The 24,350-nt window shown below is 41.1% G+C and overlaps 1 protein-coding gene across 3 annotated transcripts in view; it reads left to right on the forward strand.

The window, feature by feature from the left end:
• The window catches only part of pus10 (pseudouridine synthase 10), a 97,437-nt gene that overhangs the window by 12,782 nt on the left and 60,305 nt on the right, over window positions 1-24,350 (forward strand). For all 3 annotated transcript variants that reach the window (XM_068044874.1, XM_068044875.1, XM_068044872.1), the window contains exons 4-5: window positions 3,795-3,881; window positions 19,219-19,253. In XM_068044874.1, the coding sequence (XP_067900975.1) occupies window positions 3,795-3,881; window positions 19,219-19,253 (122 nt within the window). The remainder of the gene's footprint in view (window positions 1-3,794; window positions 3,882-19,218; window positions 19,254-24,350) is intronic.

Here is a 24,350-nt window from a genome sequence, read left to right on the forward strand (position 1 = left end):
AGATTTTACAGTGATTAATTATTGGTTTTTGTTCTTCCTGAATAATTAGAGTTAAAAGGTAGCAAGAAATCTTCAACACTGGCTGAATTAGATTAGATAGCAAGGACATTAATTGCACCCTGAACTTGTACTAATCATTTATTCAGTGACATATAGACTATAATGGATAACTCTGGTCACACATGCCAGTAGCTAGCTCAAATGGTATATTCATTAACAAATTGTGGGATGGTTAAGTTTATCAGAGTTTAAAAGGAATGCCACATTCTGCTTTACATAAGTGGTGTATTGGAGGGCTGTCTGGCTGGGTTAGTGCAATGCTGTGTAACTCTTTTGTAAACTGAGCTTGAATCAAGACTACAGTTAGCTTTCTCGGTTGCGTATAAGCTTTCTAGATCTCTCTCTTAGTCTCCAGGACAATAGTATCAATAAATTGATGAAGCTGTAAGGATGGCTGGTGTGAAAGGTCAAACATTCACACTGGGTCTTGGCGACTCTTTTTTTCTAAGTTTGGATTGAGGCAGAGCGAGCATTCTTTCTTATTTAGTTGGACACTGGGTTCCTAAAGTGAAAATGCTGTGTCCTCCTTCACTTGAGCACAAATTCACCATCAAACAAAATTGTCTAATGTAAGAAGGTTTGCACTTTAAACCTTGAGAGTGTGGCTGAGCTCAACCAGGCTACACAGACTATAATGTATTTTTTTCCATGCTCATTGATACTAGAAGAGTCTTACCAAGGTTGAGTACAGATAAGAAAGAACTGGGAACCACAGACCCCAGCTACAGGATTTGGCCCCTGTAGTCTGTTATGATTGGATATCATGGTAATTCGTCATACAATCCATAAGTTTTCAGGTTACATTTTTCAAGCCCGTTCATCAGTCGAAGTTCAATCATTGCATCCACCTCATTTGTTCTGCATTGAGAGAGCGCCTAAGTAGGAGAGACTCCTCACTAACACCTGAGAAAGGTTCCTCATTAACATTATTGAGAAATATACAGTTCCTGAATGGATCCTCCAGAATTTAAATCCAGTTTCCTTTGAAAATTTTAATCCACTAACATTTGATATGATGCGAACAGTTTCCTTGGCTAAGTCACCTTTACTAGACTATACTGATGAGTAATGTAACTCCTGATTGATTACATTTTAAATAGAAACTGTTCTTATTTTTTTTCAGCTTCCTTTTCCTAAATGCAAAATAGCATTGTCATGTGCAATATCCCCCCTAATTTTTTTGTTGTATGAGCCCTATTCATTTAGGCGCACGGATCTTTAAATTTTTTTGTGCGGCTGCGCATGTGCGATAACTTAAAAGGGCTGACTTGTGCTTGGCCTGCACAGTAGCTTCAGGTTTGCTGCGTGGTTGTGCAGCTTAGAGAGTCCGTTGGTCATGTGTTAAAAGTTATATTCTATGTTGCTGCACTTTAAAATCAAATCTACACACTTGGCTACAAGTAGTGTTTAATCAAAGTGGCTGCTAATGTGCATTTGCCTTGAATTTACATGCTGCTAACAAAATCCATATATTCATTGTATTTGTTGTGTGACACTTCTGGCAAAAGTAGTTACTTTCTTTGATAATGCAGCAATGTAAAAGTTGGCACAGGTGTTACGGTATGCTTAAGACACACAATTGTGATGTGGACATCAATTCCTTTGAAGAAAAGAACCTGGCTCCTTTGTGTAATTGGCCATCAAATATATTGTTTGTGTAACCCTAACTTTCCAGGAACTAGTTATGACATTGTCTCTAATATGCAAAGCAAATTGCTGTTAATTGCCTGACTCGTGTGCTAGACTTCTGAAAATAATCAACCTCGTCTAATATCAGCATTGGGTAATGCTAGTAGCACTATAAGCTGAGCATCGGCTTTTACTGAGATTTTAAGTGAGAATTCCCTATAAATAGTGGTGATCAAACTCTACTTATAATTAGCTATGCTCAAGACTCTGAATAATCTATCATTTGATATATTGCCACTTACTGCCTGTACAATATTATGCTCAGCACTAGTTATTATAAAAATTCAGAATGACGATTTTTGCTAATTTACTTATTTTAACCCCTGGTTGCATTATGTGCAAAGACCTTCAATACTAAAATTGAGACTATCCTTTCCTACATCTTGCTCTTGTCCCAAGGTTCCAACAAAGAACAGTACAGCACAGGAACAGGCCATTCAGCCCTCCAAGCCTGCGCCGATCTTGATGCCTGCCTAAACTAAAACCACCTTGTCTCCCAGCCATTTTAATTCTGAATCCCTATCACTCTGCAACTTGTTCCCATTGTGCAATCTCCTCTCTAAGCTCTTTTTTGAGCCCATTTCCACTTAACTGCTAACCACCTAACTCCACTTCTTGGCCCTCATGCTACTGACATTGTCTATAGTTTCCTTTCATTACACACCATCTTTTTTCTTCAAAACTTTTTTTTTTTTCCTTCCTCAAAAAATCTTCCCTGTTCGTTCTTGCCAATTGCAGTCCCATCTCCAAAATCCTTTTCCTCACTAAGACCTATTGTAAGGAGTGTGTTGTCATCTCCCAGCTTTGTACGCATCTCTCATAACCTCCTGCTTGAACCTCTCCAGTTCGTCTTCTGCCCTTGTCACAATACTGAAATGACCCGAACCTCAATCTGAATGGCATTCTTTATGACTGTGACTATGGTGCTTATACTTCCTTGTTCTCTCCACCGAGCTTTGTGGTTCCCTTCCTACCAATACAAACTTAAACAGTGTATTACAAGCATGGATTCCCTTCCCATCTCTACTGTCACCTTTGGAATCAATCCTTGACCCCATGCTCTTCCTCATCAATAGACTGCCCCTTGGAACCTCTTTCCGCAGTCATAGGGTAAGCTTCTGTAGGTATGCTTTTGACATTTGATTGTGCCTCTCCGGCAGCTGCCTTTACTGGTCCTGCTCTGGATAAGCCATAACTTGATTCAACTCAACATTGGGAAGACCAAAAGCATCATCTTCTGCCCTGCCACAAACTCTCCTCCTTTGCTACTGATTCCATCCACCTGCCTGGCGACTTCCTTGAACCAGACTTTTGGCAACTGTGACACCCTTTTGACCCCGAGTTCAGTTTCAGACCCCAAGTCCTTTCCCTCTCAAAGACGACATACTTCCATCTCTGCAACATTGTTTGCCACTGCCTCATTCCCATCACTTGGTTTCTATGTAACGTGGCGCACAGCTATTAAAGAAAAACTCCAGATTACAGAAAGTTAAGCTTAATAATGTGTAAATGCACCCTGGGCAAATAGCCTTCCCTGTATCTAATTTGTAGAAAACACAATTGTTTATAAGTTTTTTTTCTAACCTGGCCACACAATATCTGATAGCCTGATTTGGGACCATTATCTTCACTCTATTTTTGTAACTAGTTGTGTAAACAATGCTTCTAGACTTGGCATCAGCCCCCAGTGACCTCCATCTGCTTAACTGATAGCAATGAGTAGTAGAAGTTCACCATCTGTTTTTATGAATCATTACGTATGTTGGTTGGCTAGAATATATTAAAATTACATGTGCAAAACATGTATAACAAGTGGTTATCAATGGAAATGATGATTCTGTAATGAGTCAGTATTGAGGAAAAGGGAAGCAAGAACAAAAATTATATTTTTAGTGCACATGACCTTAACAAAGTTGGTTGGCTGTAAAACAGGTGCAGTCAAACATTAAAGGAATTTATAGATGGGGAGAAAAGTAGCTGTACTTTACAGTTTTTGTTTTAAATCTGTGTTTTGCTGTGAATGGAAAATTTGTGTTTGTTTTCAGGTGTGTGGTGAAGTGGATTCTGCTGGTCATCATTTTAGCAGTCTTGTATTTTCAGTTTCACTACCACCACAGCTCTTGGTCAGAGAGGTGAGTCTTCTGCCATATCGTTTTTAAACATGCTTTTTTGCTTCTGCTTGTTAACTGTCTTAGCTGGAAGTTTGCTTGTCAACCATTATAATCTGCTATAAAGATAGTCGGATGTGTGAGTGATGAAGTCTATCTGCTGGAAGGTGATGTTCTTTGAACAACTGCAGGAGGTGCAGTTTGAATAAGAAGAGAGAAACACAGTCCACGTTAGTTCATTCTCTTTCTGACAGTCCACCACACAAATCTCTGTCTAGAATCCTAGGTCAGAACTGGTTGAACCTGCTCAACTCCCTGTTCAGGTACCCTGAACTCTCACTCTCTTCGAAGTGAAACATTGAGCCACTTGTGTTACTGAACCTGTCAGTTGGTTGCTCACTTGATGCAATATTAGTTGCTTGTATAATTAACAGAAGTATATTATCTTCAGTCTTCATGGTCAGTTTGTTTTTATATTAGCATAATGTGATGTGTGAAACGACTATTTATATCAGAAATCACAGTACAGAAGGATACCAATTTGCCTCCGAGCTGGTTCTTCAGCAGTGCTTTCTACTCTAATCCCTTTACCCTTCTCTCTTCCTGGTACCTTTTTTTTTTTAACGTTCTTTCTTTAGAAATGCTGAACAATTCCAATTCCTTTTTAAATGATGATAAAGTCCCTGCTTCAATGATTGCTTGTGGCATAGCATTCCATATTCTAATAACACTCCCTGGGGAAAAAGAATTCTTCTAACTTTTCACCTTCATTCTCCTTGTTTTTATCTTGTATGTTTGCTCCTTGATCTCTGATTTTGCCAAGCAGTGGAAACAATCTTTTACTATTTACCCTTTTCAAAACCTTTCATAATTTTGAAAACTTCTTGAATCCTTCTAGCATTCTCTGTTGTAGTGAAAAAGCCCCCATATTTTTTTTTGACTTAGCTACTACCTCTCATTCCTGGTATCATTCTAGGGAATCTTCATTTTACTCTTTACATGGCTTAATATCCTTTCTCGATCTGGGAGCTTGGAAATGCACTCAAAACTCCAACTATGATCTAATCAATATCTTGTACAAATTTCTAATCACTGACCCACTTTTATGCGCAGGTATCTACCTGACAATGTGGGAAATTGCCCACCTATGTCCTACGCACGAATAGCAGGACAAATCCCACCTGGCCAATTACCACCCCATCAGTCTACTCTCCATCATCAGGAAAGTGTCGTCAACACTGTTATCCAGTGGCATTTTCTCACCAATAACCAGCTCACCGATGCCTGGTTTGAGTTCTGCCAGGGCCACTCTGCTCCAGACTTCATTACAACCTTGGTCCAAACATGGACAAAAGAGCTGAATTCCAGGGGAGAGGTGAGAGTGACTGACTTTGACATCAAGGCAGTATTTTACCGAGTATGGCATTAAGGCGCCCTGGTAAAATTAAAGTTGGTGGAAATCGGGGTAATTCTCCACTGGTGGGAGTCATACCTAGCACAAAGAAAGATGATGTCGTTGCAAGCCAATCATCTCCACCCCAGGACATCGCTGCAAGGTACTGTCCTAGGCTCAACCAAGTTCAGCTGTTTCATCAATGACCTTCCCTCCATCATAAGGTCAGAAGTGGGGATGTTCACTGATGACACAGTGTTCGGTTTCATTCGTATCTCCTCACAATGAAGCAGTCCATGCTTACATACAACAAGACCTGGACAACAATCAGGCTTGGGCTGATAAGTGGCAAGTAACATAAGCGCCACACAAGTGCCTGACAATGTACATCTCCAACAAAAGATAATCTAACTATCACCCCTTGACATTCAATGGCATTACCATCGCTGAATCCCCCACTATCAACATCCTGAGGTTACTATTGACCAGCAACTTAATTGGGCCAACTGCATAAATACTGTGACAACAGGAGTGGGTCAGAGGCTGGGAATTCTGTGGCAAGTAACTCCCCTCCTGTATCCCCAAAGACTACCCAACATTTACAAGGCGCAAGTTGGGTGTGTGATGGAATACACCCACAAGCCTGGATGACTGCAGCTCCAAAAACACTCGAAGCTTGACACCATCCAGGACAAAGCAGCCGACTTGATGGGTACCCCATCCACCACTAATGCACAATGGCCGCAGCGTGTAGCATTTATAAAATGCAGAGCAGAAACTCACCAAGGTTCCTTCGATAGCCGCTTCCAAACCCACACCTATTGCCTAGAGGAACAAGGGCAGTAAGCACGTGGGATCACCACCGCCTACCATTGCTTTCCAAGCCACACACCGTCCTGATTTGGAACTATATTCCTGTTCCTTCACTGTCGCTGGTACTGTCGCTGGTACTGCCCCCCCCCCCCCCCCTAAAAACACTGTGGGTGTACATATACAGCACAAACTGAGCAGTTCAAGAGGGTGGCTCACCACCACCTTCTCAAGGACAATTAGTGATGGGCAATAAATGCTGACCTTGCCAGTGACTCCCACATCCCCATGAATGAATAAAAAAAAACAATGTCCCAATGTACAAAATCCAGATTTTCCATTTGCATTTCATGGCTGTTTCTACCTACGCTCTTTTTTTTAAAAAAAGATATATATCGGCATCCTAGATTTCTCACTTCTCCATTCTGTTATGTAACATGCAGGGTGTATTTGTTTTTTGCTGTTCTGTTTTACAAAATCTGCAACTTCATTCACATCTCTTTACATTGAACTACATCTGTCATTGTCTGCTTGTTCCACTAGTCTATGTCCTTCTGACTGTCCATGATTAGTTCATGCCTTTCTACATGTTGACTGATTTTTAGTACACATTATTGGGCCATTTACCCAGAAAGGTGCCTTCGTTTGTCTTAATTTTTGAACAGCAGGTGGCGTACTAGACTAGATTTACTAAATGACTTACCATTTTCTCATGTCCTTCCACTTCCAGCTGTTATATGTACTTCAGTAGAAAGATAACTTAAAAGAAATCAGAAAATAGGACAGTTTGAAACTGTGACTTTAAGTGAACAACCTGACCTACTTGGTATAGGTTCATGGTTTTGTAAATAGTCCTGTTGATAATTGCCAGGTTTAATTTCTGTGAATTGTATCCCCCCCCCCCCCCCGCCAACTCCACCCCATCATCCCCAAACACAGTGAGGCATGCTCACACAAGGGAATGTGACACTTTACTACATCTGTGTCCTCATGTCAGCATCAAGCAACACTTGGATCAGATGCCATTTGGGTTATACTTGAGCAACATGCTTTAGCCTCTACCCCAGATAGTTAAATAAAAGCAAAATACTGTGGATGCTGGAAATCTGAAATAAAAACAGAAAATGCTGGAAACACTCAGCAGGTCTGGCAGCATCTTTGGAGAGACAAACAGAGTTAACATTTCAGGTCTGTGACCTTTCATCAGTTCTGATGAAGGATCATTGACCTGAAACGTTAACTCTTTCTCCGCAGATGCTGCCAGACCTGCTGAGCGTTTCCAATGTTTCCTTTTTACCCCAGATAGTTAATCTTACACTGGTACGCATTTCTGTTTCTCGTACCAGCCATCCTTGTGATCTGAGTGAGATGACCAGTTTAGTGCCAAATAATTGAGTTTTGTGCTGTGACATACACTGCAATGGATATGGGTCCACAAGTACTGTCAAATGGGCCACTGTTCATTGTTAATTCTATATTTGCATTCTTTCCTAAGGACAGAATATACCCTGATTTTACAAATCCGAAACCTGGTAAGGAACAAACGTGTTTAAAGCTGCACTGTGGTTCAGCTAAAATATTCTCTCTTTTTTAACCTGAAAGTAATAAATAAAACTAAATTGCATTGATGAAGTTGGAGTCCTTTCTATGACTTTCTTCCCATTGATTCAATACTCCACTGCCCCTCAGGTGAAGCAGCATTGTGAGTTATAAGATTGACCTTTCACCTCCTGATTTGAACGCAAGTTAGATAAGTTTCCTCTTTCTGCTTGTCCTACATTGAATAAATTTTGGGCCTGACAATAGAGTTCCTGGTATTTTTTTTCCCCAGTAGCAGGATATGACAGTGTTAGGTGGGATGGAGCCAGAATATGGCCTGACCTCATCTGGCCTATAACCCAACGATCATTTTGGGTCACTGCCTGAATCTATTTTTTTTAAGTACAAAATGCACTGACATTGTATTTATTCACAGTGATGGGATACATGCTGCAAATACAGTATTTAAGGTACTTCTCTTAAAATCATCTTCAAGTTGAATCCTAAGCTGATGGCCTGAAATCAGTTAATCCTACTCTCCTCTTTTTGTTTTTGCTCTATTTTCTTCTTTTGTTTATTATGCTCTATGGCTAACCATGATGATTCGACTTAAAACTTGGATATTTTGGAGTGACTGAAAAATTTAAAAGTAGAAATAAAGCCAGTGTGAATAGGTTTTGGAGATTGAGATGTGGGGGGGCGGTGGCCGTAGTGGAATGTGTGCGATGATCCTGGAGTACTGGGTGTGGATTGAGGAGTTTGGTGTGCCACATATACTCATCTCTGTGTCCTTGGATTTGAGGGAGCAAAGGTGAGGGCCATATAATGGAAAGTGACTGGATTGGAAGAATAAAGGTTTTGCTGGTGCTGAAGCCCATTTACAGTGTTTGTTCCATTTTTACTTCTGCTTCCTATTGTGTTTTTTCAGATTCTCATCTATGCAATACGATTGTTGATGCCTTGTATCATTACTACATACTGCTTGTGATTCTAGACTCAGTGATGGGTTTGATGGTTGCTTGCCCTGGATTTTACAAGGGTACTGAGCTGGTCACTCAGCTGCTGTCTTCCAGAAAACTGCTGGAATCAAAGTCAGTGTGGTAATGGAACAATGGCTGAATGTGTTTTAGCTGGGTATCTGGCATCTATACTGCCTTGAAAAAAACTGAATTCGTTGAGACTCATTCATTGTGATGTCAACACATTATTATGTAAACTGAAAAAATGGCATTTAACTAGAAATAGTGTCGTTCATATGTGGTTTATGTACATTTGAGTATCAATCACTTCACTGGTTGATTGAATACCTGCCACAGATATCCATTGCTAATCATCCCTAATTAGGATTTCTGCAGCTTACATATAAAAGTGGCAACTTGTAAAACTATTTATTTTTATCATGTATTGTAGTGCTCTTTACCTAAAAGGTCATGTTATGTCAAACCTTTTCTATATTCCATCACCTCTATGATACTAAACTAAGATATTGAGCTGAATTCTTAAACCGTTGTGGAGGTGGGACTGGAGGCAGATGGGCCTGCAATTTCCCGCCACTGGCCGGGGGGCCATTTTTAAGAGCCTGGGTGGGGGGGGTGCGGGGTAACCGCTACCTGCCCACAAGCAATGATTAGCTAACTAAACTCCTTAATGGGCCTACGAAGGCATGTGCAGACATTGTGGTCCCCAGTGAGGCCAAATCCAGGCCACTGAATAGAGGCTGCCTCCACCTGCTATGCGGTCACACAGCTGTGGCCACTTTCCGTTTTTAAAAAGTCTTCGGAGGGCGCCTCCATCTTGGGGCACCCTCTCTTTCACTTAGCTATGTCGGCTCTCCCACCTCTGACTATGGCGCTGCTGATGTCAGTGTTGGAGGGTCTCCTATTGGTTCTCTAGCCTCGGAAGCCTGCCCTTCATCCTTTAATTGGCCCGGGCTTCTGGATACTTATTTAGCCACCAGCTCAAAAATTGCCGTTTGGGTTCCGACACAGTCATGTCTGGGTTCCCAACAGTGGCATCAGGATCCGCAACTGAAAATTTGGCCTATTGTTTAAGATTTCAATCATTTGTCTTGAATGCACCAAAATTCCATTCTTTCATAGCTAGTATCATTCTTGTCTATTTCTGTTTGACCGATTGGTTAGAATTTTTCTTTGGGTACATGGGTATTGGATTTACATGCAGTAAACCTCGTTTCACCTTGTGGGCAGAAATATATAAATGTTCAAATATATCCTGAGCTATCTTTTGCTATCAAGGAGCTCTTTTTCCTCAGTTAAAGCAGTTTCCGCAGTTGTTGACCGGTATGTTGGTGTAGTAAGTGCGTCTTTGTGTTGTTTTGACCATTTGAAAGTATCGCACTGTATAACTAGAGTCCTGTCCAAAGGAGAACAGACCTCCAGGCTGCACTAAAGACTTCAGGTGCCCAGGATGCTGGACTTCTCTCCAGTAATTTGAAGCAAAATTCTACATGTTTATTCCCACTGCCGCTAGAAATACTATGGAAAGAGGGTTGCAGGTTATCACTTTGTAGCAGCACTTTTGTAGCAGGTAGAACTGTGGTGGTTCTTCAGTTTTCCCATCGTAACTTCAGCAGAAACCCTGGAAAAATGTCCGGAGCTTTTGCCAGTTATAGCAGACAATTGAGAGAATCTCTGTGGAAATTACTGGTGTCTGTAAACGTGGCCATTGACTGATTGAACTGATCTCCAACACCTGGTGGTTTCAGACCTGTACTTCAGATCTTAAACTGCAGTGTAAACATTGGACCAGAAATTGTTGCAGTGGCAGATCTGGTGAAGGACCATGTTAATGAACTTTTTAGCTCACCATTAACGTCATGTTATAATTGCGCTGCGATTTTTTTTTTTTGGGAAGTTCAATAGGATGTTAATGTCGTGGGACCTCATGAACATTGTGCCCAGTGGTTTATCTCCTTAACCAAAGAAACAAAAGGATAAAGGAACATACAGTGAATGATGGGGAAGGAAATGGCTGAAACTGAGTAGAATTAGTCACAAGTTTTTTTTCTTTACTTATGGGATGTGGGCATCACTGGCAAAGCCAGCAATTATTGCCCATCCCTAATTGCCCTTGAGAAGCTGGTAGTGAGCAGCCACCTTGAACTGCTGCAGTCCTTGTGGTGTAAGGACACCCACAGTGCTGTTAAGGAGGGAGTCCCAGGATTTTTAACCCAGCAACAGTGAAAGAACGGTGATATAGTTCCAACTAAGGATGGTTTGTTGGAGATGGCCATTGCCCGGCACCTGTGTGGCGAGAAGGCCACTTACCAGCCCAAGCCTGAATGAAAGTAGAAATAGGCAGAGAAAGAGAGTGGATTGAGAGAGAGAGAAAAATATAAGATAAAAATTAAAAAGAACAAACCAAAGAGGACTCTGTTGTAACTAACATACCCTCTAATTATTTTTGCAGTGCGCGAGCTCTTTAAATACTTCTGCGCAGCCGCACAGGTGCAGTAACTTAAAGGGGCTGACTTGTGTGCCGGATCTTTCGGGTTGCTGCGCGGCTTAGAGGGAGCATTTATTGTAACCCAGTTGTGTTTGGGAATTGTTGTATTTCTCGGGAAATTAATGAGTAAATGGCAGGGCAGGATGTGAAATGTAAAAAAGTTCTTGATTCATGAAGTGTAGAACCAGTGGTCCCATCCACCATGATCAGGAACGCTGGTTCTACTTTCATAAGAATAGTGCAACAAAAAAAATTAGTCCATTTGCTTCGTCTTCTACCATTTTGGTAGTCACATGATGCAATGGTATAGGAGTTGTTCACTAATCATAGAAATCGATCTCTATCAATTCGTCTACAACAGACTAAAAATGACAACAACAAAATCCCAAGGGTGGGGAGCTTCAGGAATTATAGGTCCAAAGTCAACTTTTTCCTTCCAAGCATGCTACACTTAGCATGTCATGTATCAGGTTATTCATGGGATGTATGCCAAAGTGTTGTTTTCTGGGTTATTACCTGAGCCATCTGCAAATTGGCATAGGGTAAATAAGATTAGTGAGATGAATGTGTGCCTCAAAGACTGGTGTGGGAGAAGTGGATTCCAGTTTGTGGGGCACTGGCACAGTGCTGAGGAAAGTGGAGGCTGTACCGTTGGGATGGACTTCACCTGAACCATGCTGGGACCAGTCTTCGAGCGAGTCATATAACTAGGGAAGTAGAGGGGACTTTAAACTAAATAGAGGGGGGGGAAGGGATCATGTAGGGGAAGATTAAGTAAATTAAAGGGAAATGATAAGGCAGTAAATCAAGGTAGCAGTAAAGGTAATGATGACCAGAGTATGGCAGGAAGGGACAGTGATGGCAATCTTAAGAATGTGCTGGCAGATAGGACCAGAGTTTACAGAAACAGTAAAAAAAAAACAAATTAAGGGCTCTGTATCTGAATGCCCGCAACATTCGCAATAAAACGGATGAATTATCAGCTCAAATAGAAATTCATATGTATGACCTGATAGCCATTACAGAGATGTGGCTGCAAGGAAACCAAAGCTGGGACCTGAATATCCAAGAGTATGTGACATTCAGGAAGGACAGGAAGAGGTGGTGGGGTAGCTCTGTTAATTAAAAAGGGCATGACTACTGTAGTGAGAGATGACCTTAGTTCCAAAGATCAAGACGTAAAATCAGTTTGGGTGGAACTAAGAAACAGCAAGGGGCAGAAAACATTGGGAGTTGTTTATAGGCCACCAAACAGCAGTGGCAATATAAATCACAGTATATATCAGGAAATTAGAGGTGCATGTAACAAGAGTAATACAGTAATCATGGGGATTTCAGTCAACATTTAGACTGGGTAAACCTTATTAGAATTAATATTGTGGAGGACGAATTCTTGGAATGTGTACGAGATGATTTTCTAGAGCAGTACGCTGAGGAACCAACTAGGGAACAGGCTGTTTTAGATCTAGTATTGTGCAATGAAAAAGGTCTACTTAATACTCTTGTTGTAAAGGAGCCTTTAGGAAAGAGTGACCATAATTTTACATTGAACTACATCACTTTCAAATTTAATCAGAAACTAGGGTCCTAAATCTAAGCAAAGGAAACTATGTAGGTATGGGGGGCAAATTGACAATGGTGGATAAGGAAACTGTTAAAAGGTATGATGGGAGACGGGCAATGGCTAACATTTAAAATAATTAATACATAGTTTACAACAAAATTAAATTCCTTTAATGCACAAAAAACAAGCAAGGAAAGTGTTCCAACCGTGGCTAACGAAAGGGCGGCACAGTGGTGCAGTGGTTAGCACCGCAGCCTCTCAGCTCCAGCGACCCGGGTTCAATTCTGGGTACTGCCTGTGTGGAGTTTGCAAGTTCTCCCTGTGTCTGCGTGGGTTTCCTCCGGGTGCTCCGGTTTCCTCCCACAGCCAAAAGACTTGCAGGTTGATGGGTAAATTGGCCATTATAAATTGCCCCTAGTGTAGGTAGGTGGTAGGGGAATATAGGGATAGGTGAGGATGTGGTAGGAATATGGGATTAGTGTAGGATTAGTATAAATGGGTGGTTAATGGTCGGCACAGACTTGGTGGGCCGAAGGGCCTGTTTCAGTGCTGTATCTCTAAATCTAAAAAAATCAAGGATTGTATTAGATCAAAGGAAGAGGCATATAAAGTTTTCCAAAAATGCTTAACCTGAGGATTGGGAGCATTTTAGAATTCTGCAAAGGAGAACCAGGAAAAAGGTTAAGAAAGGGAAAATAGAATGCAAGAAACATAAAAAGGGATTGTAAAAGCTTCTATAGGTATGTAAAAGGGAAAGACTAGTAAAATCAAATGTGGGTCCATTACAAGCAGAGTCAGGAGAATTTATAATGGGGATAAGGAAATGGCAGAGAAACTAAACAAATACGTTGTCTGTCTTCATGGGCGAAAATACTAAAAAACCTCAGAAATAATGCAGAATCAAGGGACTAGTGTAAACAAGGAACTGCAAGATATTAAGATTAGTTTAAAAAACTGGAGAAATTAATGGGACTTAAAGGTAGATAAATCCCCTAGACCTGGTGATTTACATCCCAGAGTGTTGAAAGAGGTGGCTTTAGAGATAGTAGATATATTGGTCATTCAAAATTCTATCAACTCTGGAATGGTTCCTGCAGATTGGAAAGTGACAATCGTAACCCCACTATTTAAGAAAGGAGGGAGAGAGAAAACTGGTAACTACAGACCTGTTGGTCTAACATCAGTCATAGGGAAAATGCCAGAATCTATAGTAAAGGTTGTGATAACAGGACACTTAGAAAATAATGCTAGGATTGGGCAGAGTCAACATGGATTTATGAAAGGGAAATCATGTTGAAGTTGTTTGATTATGTAACTAGCAGAATAGATAAGGGGGAACCTTAAGGGAGATATGGTGTATTTAGATTTTCAGAAAACTTTTGATAAGGTCCCACACAAGAGGTTATTAAACAAAATTAGAGCACATGGGATTGGGGGTAAGATAGTGGCATGGATTGAGAACTGGTTAACAGACAGGAAACAGAGAGTAGGAATAAAGGGGTCATTTACAGATTGGCAGGCTGTGACCAGTTGGGTACTGTAAGGATCAGTGCTTGGGCCCCAGCTATTCACAATCTATATCAATGATTTATATGTGGGGATTAAATGCAATATTTCCAAGTTTGCAGATGACGCAAAACTAGGTGGAAGTATAAGTTGTGAGGAGGATGCAAAGACACTTCAAGGAGATTTGGAGAGGCTAAGCGAGTGGGCAAAAATTTGGCAGATGGAATACAATGTGGAGAAACGTGAGGTAGGAAAAACAGAAATACATAGTATTTCTTAAATTGTGAGAGTCTGGGAAGTGTTGAACTTCAAAGGGACTTGGATGTCCTTGTTTGTGAGTCACTGAAAGCTAACATGCATGTGCAGCAAGCAATTAGAAGACAAATGGTAGGTTGGCCTTTATTACAAGAGGATTTGAGTATAGGAGTAAAGATGTCTGACTGTAATTATATAGAGTCTTGGTGAGACCGCATCTGGAGTATTTTGTGCAGTTTTGGTGTCCTTACTGAAGGAAAGATATATTTGCCATAGAGGGAGTGCAACGAAGGTTCACCAAACTAATTCCTGGAATGGAGGGCTTTTTTTTTTTAGATTTGTTCCTGGGATGTGGGCATCGCTGGCCAGGCCAGCATTTATTGCCCAGCCCTAATTGCCCTAGAGAAGGTGGTGGTGAGCTGCCTTTTTGAACCGCTGCAGTCCATGTGGGATAGGTACACTACAGTGCTGTTAGGAAGGGAGTTCCAGGATTTTGACCCAATGGCAGTGAAGGAACGGTGATATAGTTCCGAGTCAGGATGGTGTGTGGCTTGTCCTATGAGGAAAGACGAAATGGACTGAGCATTTATTTTCTGGCGTTTAGGTGATCTCATTGAAACATACAAAAATCTTAGAGTTTGACAGGGTAGATGCAGGAAGGATGTTGCCCCTGGCTAGGGAGTCTAGAACCAGTGGACACAGTCTCAGAATAAAGGGCAGGCCATATAGGACTGAGATGAGGAGGAATTTCTGCACTCAGAGAGTGGTGTGTCTTTGGAATTCTCTGCTCCAGAGGGCTGTGGAGGCTCAGTCATTGAGCATGTTCAAGACTGAGATTGATAGATTTCTAAACATTAAAAACATCAAGGGAAACGGGGATAGTGTAGGAAAATGGTGTTGAAGTAGAAGATCAGCCATGATCTCATTGAATGGAGGAGCGGGCTTGAAGGGCTGAATGGCCTACCCTTGCTTTTAGTTGTTATGTCTTTACGTCTGATTTCGTATTTGATTGTTGAAACTGCTTTGCACCCTGAAAATAATTGTCTTCTGAAACTAACAGGAGTGCGGATGCAAGACTGGCACAAACATACTGTCAAGGCTTATAAGTTTAAGAAACCTCAAAGAACTGTTCACTACCTGTGAGATTCCCCAGCTTTATTGTTCCCTTGCTGGAGCGTCATGTCCGGACCATGAATCATGTCATTAACAGGGTCTTCACATGAGATACCAGCCCTAAATGGCTGCAGTGTGAATATTTCACATTAATATCGTACATCCAGCCATTTCATGTGCAGTATACTTCACTGGGGATGGGGAGCATCATAGCAAAGGTAATTTGATTTTTGTTTTTGCAAGCTGATGATAGAGTGGTGCAAATCGTCCAGCAATTTCTGGAGAATCAGCCACCCATGGCAAACTCTTGTGTGAAAATTGCTAGTGTTTTTTTTTGAATTAATAATGGTGAACACTATTAATGTGTCATTATTTTCCCAGCAAGTTTGGTCTTTTGCAGTTTATGTCCCAAGAGGGAACCTTTAGCAGGATTAGGGACAAATTTTTATTTTTACTAATAATTTAAATTGTTGCCCCCATTAATGTCTTTTTGGATAAAGTTAAATAAAGTGTACCTAACCGGTGTGCATGTATCATGACATCACCACCAAATGGATACATTATATTTTAGAGATGAATAGAACTTCTATTTGCTCCAAGTTCCAATGACTGAGTATGCATATGTTTTTAATTACTGCCATTCCGTCCTTTGAGTGGTTCATTGTCTCCTGTGATACTTGAGATGGTAGGGTACAATGTTGTCACAAGTTGGTCCCAAGATACTGCTCAAGATTACCGCTAATGGGGACAATAATCTCTAAGGCTGGAGATTTGTTTTTATTGCCTTTCCACCTTTTGAATTTTTATAGCACATTTTCTATTCTGCAGTTGTTTTACCTTTTAAGTATCTAATGGCCAAATTGGGGTGTTAATAAACCACCTCATTCAAAGGTATCTAATGATACTGCATGAAGTGTAGATGGCTGATGTGAAGATTGACACTCCAGTGCAGTACTGAAGGAGTCCTGCACTGTCAAAGGTGCCATTGTTTGGATGAGCCATTAAACCAAGGTCCCATCTGCCCTCTCGGGTGGATGTATAGGATCCCATGACACTATTTCGAAGAAGCGTAGGGGAGTTATCCCTGGTGTTCTGGCCAATATTTATCCCTCAATCAACATCAACAACAGATTATCTGGTCATTATCACATTGCTGTTTGTGGGAGCTTGTGTGCAAATTGGCTGTTGCATTTCCTACATTTGAAGTGTAGTCACTGTTGTAAAGTACTTCATTGTCTGTGAAGTGCTTTGAAAAGTCCGGTGGTCGTGAAAGGTTTGGTATAAATGCAAGTCTTTTTTTCTTTTTCTTTCTTTAATTCTGAGGCCATCCATCAGAAGACAACAATGCAGGTGCTTTTGGAAATTAGAAAATGCCATTCACTGTGGTTGGTTCAACTAATCCTGTGGCATTTTAGTGCTGGCAGCTACACAGTCTTGCATAAAATAAGTTGTATAAATGAACTATTTGTGCATTTTAGCCCAATAATTAAGTTACTGTTGTACTATTCATTTTTCTGTTTGCTGAATAAATTTTCCATTTAAAATTGCTGTGCAAACATTTTTAGCCGAATTCATTTCTTCCCCTCAGTCCTCTGCTGTCAAAGTACAGCAGACGATTCCCTGTCAAGAGACAGACATGTGATATGTTTCCAGACTTCTGTTGATTCAGGTTCATGAATTCCAATTGAAAAGTGTACAGAAGTGGTTAAGGTTGATTTAATCAGTGATTCTTCTCCCCTCTTCCCTGAAGAAGAAGAATAAGCATCAGTTCAATACCAATCCCATTAGAGAGCTTGCTGCGTGAGAAATTTGGCCCACAATCCATGCCACATCAATGAACACACCACCATTTTGGAGTGCTAGTAAAATATGTTGTTAACTGGGTAGTAATTTTGCATTTAAAATCTGTGCAAAATAAGTAAAACTCCGTTTCCAATAGTATATGGTTAGAATGGTTGTCCTTTTTTGTTTTTGAACATTTTTAAAGGTTCCATCTAAAGTGATTCTGTGGCATGATCAGCTAGCACCCCTTTTTTCATCTCTGGTTCTGGGTTTGCATGTAGCACCATATTAATGGAATTAAACTTTGCTCTTTCTACTAGGATCCTAAATGCAATGAACTTTTAAGTAGTCTCGACCCAATTCCTAAATTCTCAGCACAAAACTATTCAGAATTCAGTCCAGGTTTGCTGTCTCACTCAGGCCACAAGGGATAGCTGGAGTGGAAAATACAATCAATCATCATATTGCACTAGGGCAGGGCTGCTCAACCAGGGGTCTGCGGAGCCATAGGGCTCCATGAAAGGATATCAAGGGGTCCGCCAAAAATAACCAGAGGGTGGTTTATTATTACGTCCGTCTTTTTTTTTTCTCTACACAATCAGAATCTGGGTCAGAGCAAGTGGTGGCTGTGATGTCAATCAAATAATGCATCCAATGAGAGTCAATCAGAGCTGGGGTCTCTGTTTGCACAGGTTTTGGGTGAAGTGTAGACAGCGAGAACAAGAGAGAGAGAAAGCAAGGTAGCGGCAGCAGTTGGTGTTGGATGTAACGCACAGAGGAAGACCTCGGAGAGGGTAGGGCAAGGAGATAAGATGCTGTCTTTGCCCGCTGAACAGCATTGAGAATCGTTGCCAGAGAGAGGGAGGCTATGACTTAAATCTTCATCTTTTGTTTCCCCAGTGGTGTGATGATGTGTCAAATCAGTTCACAAAATTCTTCATGTTTTCTTCATGTTTCTGATTTCTCCTTAGTTCCACCTTTGTGTATATGATTTTACTCTCTTTTTCTTCCCACCCACCCCATTGAGTTACTGTCTGCTGCACCATTAGGAATTAGAATTATATCCAGTACCATATTTATACCATTTTTTTTTTAAATGTTTGTGTTAAGGTGCAAAGAATTTGCAGTTTGGAAGGATAAGTGTGAGAGGGGCTTCTGGTCAGTCAGAATATGGAGGAAAGAGAGAATCTGAGCCTAATGAGGGGAAAGATTGGAGGATAGTAGTCAGTTGTAAGTAAAGCACAAGTAATAATAAATACATATGTTTAATTGTATAACTAGTTTTTATACAGAAAAAATACTTATGTTCGAGGAGGTCTATGGAATTTTTATAACACAGAAGGGGTGGCCTCATGAGTAAAAAGGTTGAGAACCCCTGAACTGAGGTATGGTATTCTACGATGAGGTATACTGTTTGGGTAGAGGCGAAACAGTCTTGCTGTGTACCTGGTTATCTTATATTTGATCTGAAGGTGCTTGATGCTGACGTTAAATGCTCAAAATGGAAAAATGTTGCAGGTCCCATCATTGACCAAAATTATTCTTCCACTCCCATGAAAGCTATGGTTAAAACATTTTACTCGTGTTCATAAAAAAAAAAAATTAGGAATTTCAATGTCTTTCTAAAATTACTGGAGGGAAAAATTGTGAATTATAGATAATTTAAATGTTCCAAAAAATTGAACGATATTGTTGCAGTGTAGTGTGAAGGGGATTTCTAAAATCCTTGTAGAACTGGTGTGTATCAAATATATTATGTTCATTTCCTCTCTTATTGCATGTTTTGGCAGACGGGCTGTACCTTCTGAAGTCTGTGACTGTTTCTTGTGATGTACTTGAACATTCAATCACAGATATCAGGAAATATTACCTCATTTTAATTGTTTACACTTGTTTTTTCCATTCATCTCGGGGTGTGGCCACCTGCCTAATAGCATGCCACATGGTTGCTGGTAAAACAGGAAGTAGGGTAAGTAATCATTGCAGGGAATTTTTCTTTGTGCTTGTTTTGCAATAACTAAATTCAGCGTCTGAAACTTTCATTTTTAAAGAAGCTGGTCTTTGAAATTACATAGCACATTAAAAGCTGGCAAAAACTTTTGTAAAATTGAGAATCTTTTCTTATTTAAGAAATTTGATGTGATTTTTCACTCTAACTTTTTTGTCAATTTTTTTCTTTTACATGCAATATAACCACTTTCTACTTCAACCCTGTACCTTCCAATCTCTTTAGATCATGTAAACTGGTAAAATGAAAGTTGACAGACCATTAATTTTTCTCACTTCGGATACCTAGTATAATGTTTTTACATAGTCAAATGGAACAGAAAGGCTTAAACATTGTTTAATCCTTGGTAGCTCTGGAAAAAACTAAAACTTTCATAATTGGTCAAAAATGTCAGTTGATTTTTTTTGGTACATGTGAAACATTTACCCACTGAAAGGCTTATTCATAGTTTGCAATGTATGGTTGTTGGTAAGCAGAATTCCTTTTTAAAAGATTAAGCACTCCATAGTGTTAAGTAGATCTGGTTTTAAAAAGGAAAGTCGCTGTAAAAATCCAATGTCAAGCCATTAAATTCTATAAAGAGCCAGAACCCTCCTTAAATCATAGTTTAATTTATGTGAACGATGACTGCTTCTCAAATCATGCTATTTTGAACAACTCCTTATTTACAAGTTCACTTTTGTTGCAAGTCCTGCTGATCCCTTTCACCTGTCACAGTAGGATGCTGTGGTCCATTGACACCTACACGGTATTCTTGCTCCATATTAGCTGATATAAAGCAGGCTTTGTGGGTGAGTTTGGTTGCTCCATGTGTATTTTATTTTGTCTCAATTATCTATTTGCAAAATAGTGAAACACAATTGACATTAAGGGCTGCATTTTAAGAATCTAGCGCTGAAGTAGGCGGCGGACGTTAAAAAAAAAAATAGTGCAGCCCGCCCGCACAATCACCGCGTCATGGAGCTGCCACGATTTCACACGTGGCGGCTCATTTGCATGGCCGTAGCATTGGCCCCTCACAATGACACGGAGGGGGTGGGTGAGCTGTCGCCGGCAATGCCATCCGGTGCCAATGCGCAGGTGCCGGTGCTATTTTTAAAGGGCTTACAGCCCTCAACGGAGATTTACAAATTTAAGGGCCAGGTCAGTTCAATTACCACAAAATAGAATTAAATTACCTTTACATGCAATTTCTTCCCCTCCCCCCGTCCAATGACATGTCCAAATATTTGTCCCCTTCCCCCCCACCCCAGAATTTGAATAATGAGAATTTGACCATGCCTCACTTCCTCCCTCCCCCCCCCCCACCCACCCCACCAAATGTTCGGCAACCTTGCCCTTTACTCCTTCCCATCACCCCCCCCCCCCCCCCCCCCCATCAATTCACATTATTGATACCCCACTCTCCCCTCCTGTAGAGAGAAAAAATACTCATCCACATTCCCCGCCCCCCCACAGGTGTTGTGCCACATTTCCCCGAATGGGGATTCGAAGGAAGGGCATTGTCTGCTGCCTGAATGAAGATTGGTGTGGCGATTAAGGAGGCGATGGGACCCTTATTAAATCGTTATGTAAATTAGGTTACATATTGAAATGGCGGTCCCGTTGCTGAGCGGTGGGGCTACCGCCGCAAGGCCTTGCTGCCACTGAGATCTGCACGGGGCCTGTTGGGTTGGTGGCGGGCATCCGTCACACCAATCTTCATTGCCCCCGCCACCGTTCCCAACAGCAGCGGGGCTTTGAAATCCAGCCTGAAGTCCTGGAAATAGACTTTAGCCACAAGATGTTAATTTTCAAAGGAAATTGCAAATAGCAGGTGAGGGGAAAAGCCGAAAACTACAAATCAGTAATTTGATTCAGGGCTCGGATGTCCAACTGAGAGCAACACGTGAGTTACTTGCAGTATCTGAAAAGAGTTCATTGATTCATATGTGGACCTTAAATCCAGTTTGCCATTGTTACGAGAGTGCTTCTATTTTTTGTAAAATATGTTTTAAGGATTTATAGTTGAATTATGGACATTGATTCATCTGGAACCTTGAAGAGATGCTCAACTTTGTGGTTTTTATTTAAAAGAGTTCACCAGAAGGCTTCCTGGACTTGGCTTGTAAATAAGGCCTTACTGGAAGGCACCTGTTTTCAGATAAAATGCCACCAGCGAGCTTGTTGTTTAACTTGGAGAAGATGTTTACAGAAAAGTAACAGATCAAGATTTATAGGGATCAGGAGGGCATAGATTTAAGGTGAGAGGGAGGAGGTTTAAAGGGGATCAAAGGGGTAAATTTTTCACACAAAGAATAGTGGGTATCTGGAATGAGCTGCCAGAGGATGTGGTGGAGGCAGGAACAGTAGCAACATTTAAGAGGCAGGTACTTGAATGAGAAAGGCACAGAGGGATATGGAATTAATGCAGGCAGGTGGGATTAGTATAGATAGGCATAATTTTTGGCATGGACGCAGTGGGCCGAAGGGCCTGTTTCTGTGCTGTACGACTCTATGACTCTATAACTCAAAAGCCTCTGTAGCTGCATTTCTTGGAAAGCCTATTGTTACAAACAGGTGAGAAAGAGGTCGAGGGGTTCCCTTTCAGCCTTCATCTGGTCTTGCTGTAATAGGGTTTTGTTTTATTTTTAAACACACTGTTTTGAGCTCCCCCTTGGTGAATCTTTGTTTACCACTTGCCAATTATAAGGCAAAGAAATGAGCACAAACAGGCTTTCTTAGGTTTAAAGAAGAAAAGTGACATTTATTCACTTTATTTATTAAATTATTACTTATTAAAATTTAAACTCTAATTCGGTTAACGCCTATGGATACACAACGCGCCCACTCTAGCATGCATATGCAATATGCACTTGCAAATAGAGACAGAAAAGAGCAGAAGAAAAATAAAGTGGAGAGGTTTGAGGCAATCTCTGAAGAGGGGTTTTTGTTAATGTGCTTTGAGCTTGCTGTAATCCTTACTTGTAGGTAGATCTTGCTTTTTGTTGGGGCCCAGTATTCTTCTTTTAAACCTTGTTCACTGTCGGAGACTTTTCTCTCTCGGGGGGTTCATATGTCTTCAGTGGTTTTCAGTTCCGTGAGAAAGAGATGGAAACAGACAGGAGAGGCTGTGGCAAGCCAACCACGAGAGGTCTCGTCAGTCCAGGAGCAAACAGCTTTCTGAGTTCAAATTCTCTGTGGCCAATTTAAAACTCTTAGTTCAAAACTCTGCAACAGCCAGTTAGTCATGTGAATAAACTGATCTGACCATGTCTTCTGTGTATTGGTGGAGCAGGGACTGGTTACTTTGTTCCAGCACTGTCTGCTAGTATGCAAAAATGTCTTTCTGGTGAGGGGCTTGGCAATTCCTTGTGATAGGCCCTCTTTTCTTCCCAACAACAATTTTAAGTTTAATGTCCATGTGGCGAAATTAATGTGCCTCATTCTTGGCAGGTGGAGGCCTGCATGACACTACCCGAACTGATCATCAACATTGTCTGAAAAGGACTGTTCTAGGAAGCGCTCGGTGACAACCGTCTATACGCCTATGAGACCCCAACCAAAACACAGGACATCTTTCCATATATTCTCTTTTTTTGCTTCAAGAATGAGCACGTATTCAGCCCAAGTGTTTTTTTTTTTTTGTCTTTTTTTGTAATATAGCTCTAAAACAAAAGTTCCCTTTTATTTTTCTGGTTAACCAGTGTAGGTATATGCATGAGAGTGTGAGGGGCTAAGGTAAAAAGGGAACTTTAATATTTCAATCTGTGTGTTTATGCTTTACTTCACTACTGGTTACAACTTGTTTTATAATAAACTGATAATTTTGTTTATTAAAGAAATCTGGTTGGTGTGTTTTATTCTGGGATAAAAATAGAGTATGATTGACCATTTCGCTAAGTGGGAAAATTTAAATATATGTTGTGAACTGTGGAGAAGTGGGACTAGAATAAACAGTGCACTCCTCTTGCATTGGTCGTAACACCATAGTTTTCAAATTAAGTAGGACAATGATAGTTTTTATCAACAGTGCACAAGAGTTAATTATTATTATTGTATTACTCGTGCTTTTTTTTTTTGAAAGCTGTTGAACAGTTTGGATGATGCAGGTTATAATATGAGTGCCTTCCTTTTTTTGACTCCATGCAGTTCATATGCGATGTGTGCTTTTTTTTATTTTGTTTCATGGGATGTGGGCATCGCTGGCCAGGCCAGCATTAATTGCCCATGAGAAGGTGGTGGTGGGCTTCTTTCTTGAACTGCTGTAGTCCATGTGGGGTAGGTATACCCACCATGCTATTAGGAAGGGAATTCCAGGGTTATAACCCAGCGACAGTGAAGTAACAGCGATATAGTTCCAAGCCAGGATGGTGTGTGGCTTGGAGGGGAGCTTGCAGGTGGTGGTGTTCCTGTGTATCTGCTACCCTTGTCCTTCTAGTTGGTAGAGGTCGTGGGTTTGGAAGGTGCTATCTAAAGAGCCTTGGTGCATTGCTGCAGTGCATCTTGCAGATGGTACACACTGTTGCCACTGTGTTGGTGGTGGAGGGAGTGAATGGCACCCCGTCCACAAACAATCAAGTGGGTTGCTTTGTCCTAGATAGCGTCAAGCTTCTTGAGTGTTGTTGGAGCAGCACCCATCCAGGCAAGTGGAGAGTATTCCATCATACTCCTGACTTGTGCCTTGTAGATGACTTTGGGGAGTCAGGAGGTGAGTTACTCGCCACAGGATTCCTAGCCTCTGACCTGCTCTTGTAGCCACGGTATTTATATGGCTACTCCTGTTCAGTTTCTGGTCAATGGTAACCCCCAGGATGTTGATAGTGGGGGATTCAGTTATCGTGATGCCGTTGAATGTCAAGGGAAGATGGTTAGATTTTCTCGTTGGAGATTGTCATTGCCGGGCACTTGTGTGGCACGAATGTTACTTGCCACTTATCAGCCCAAGCCTGGATATTGTCCAGGTCTTGCTGCATCTGTACGCGGGCTGCTTTGGTATCTGGGGAGTCGCGAATGGTGCTGAACATTGTGCATTGCGGAAAATAAAAGCTCATGGTGTAGGGGGTAACATATTGGCAA

This window comes from Heterodontus francisci, chromosome 13 (genome assembly GCF_036365525.1).
Source record: "Heterodontus francisci isolate sHetFra1 chromosome 13, sHetFra1.hap1, whole genome shotgun sequence".
NCBI classification, from domain to species: Eukaryota; Metazoa; Chordata; class Chondrichthyes; order Heterodontiformes; family Heterodontidae; genus Heterodontus; species Heterodontus francisci.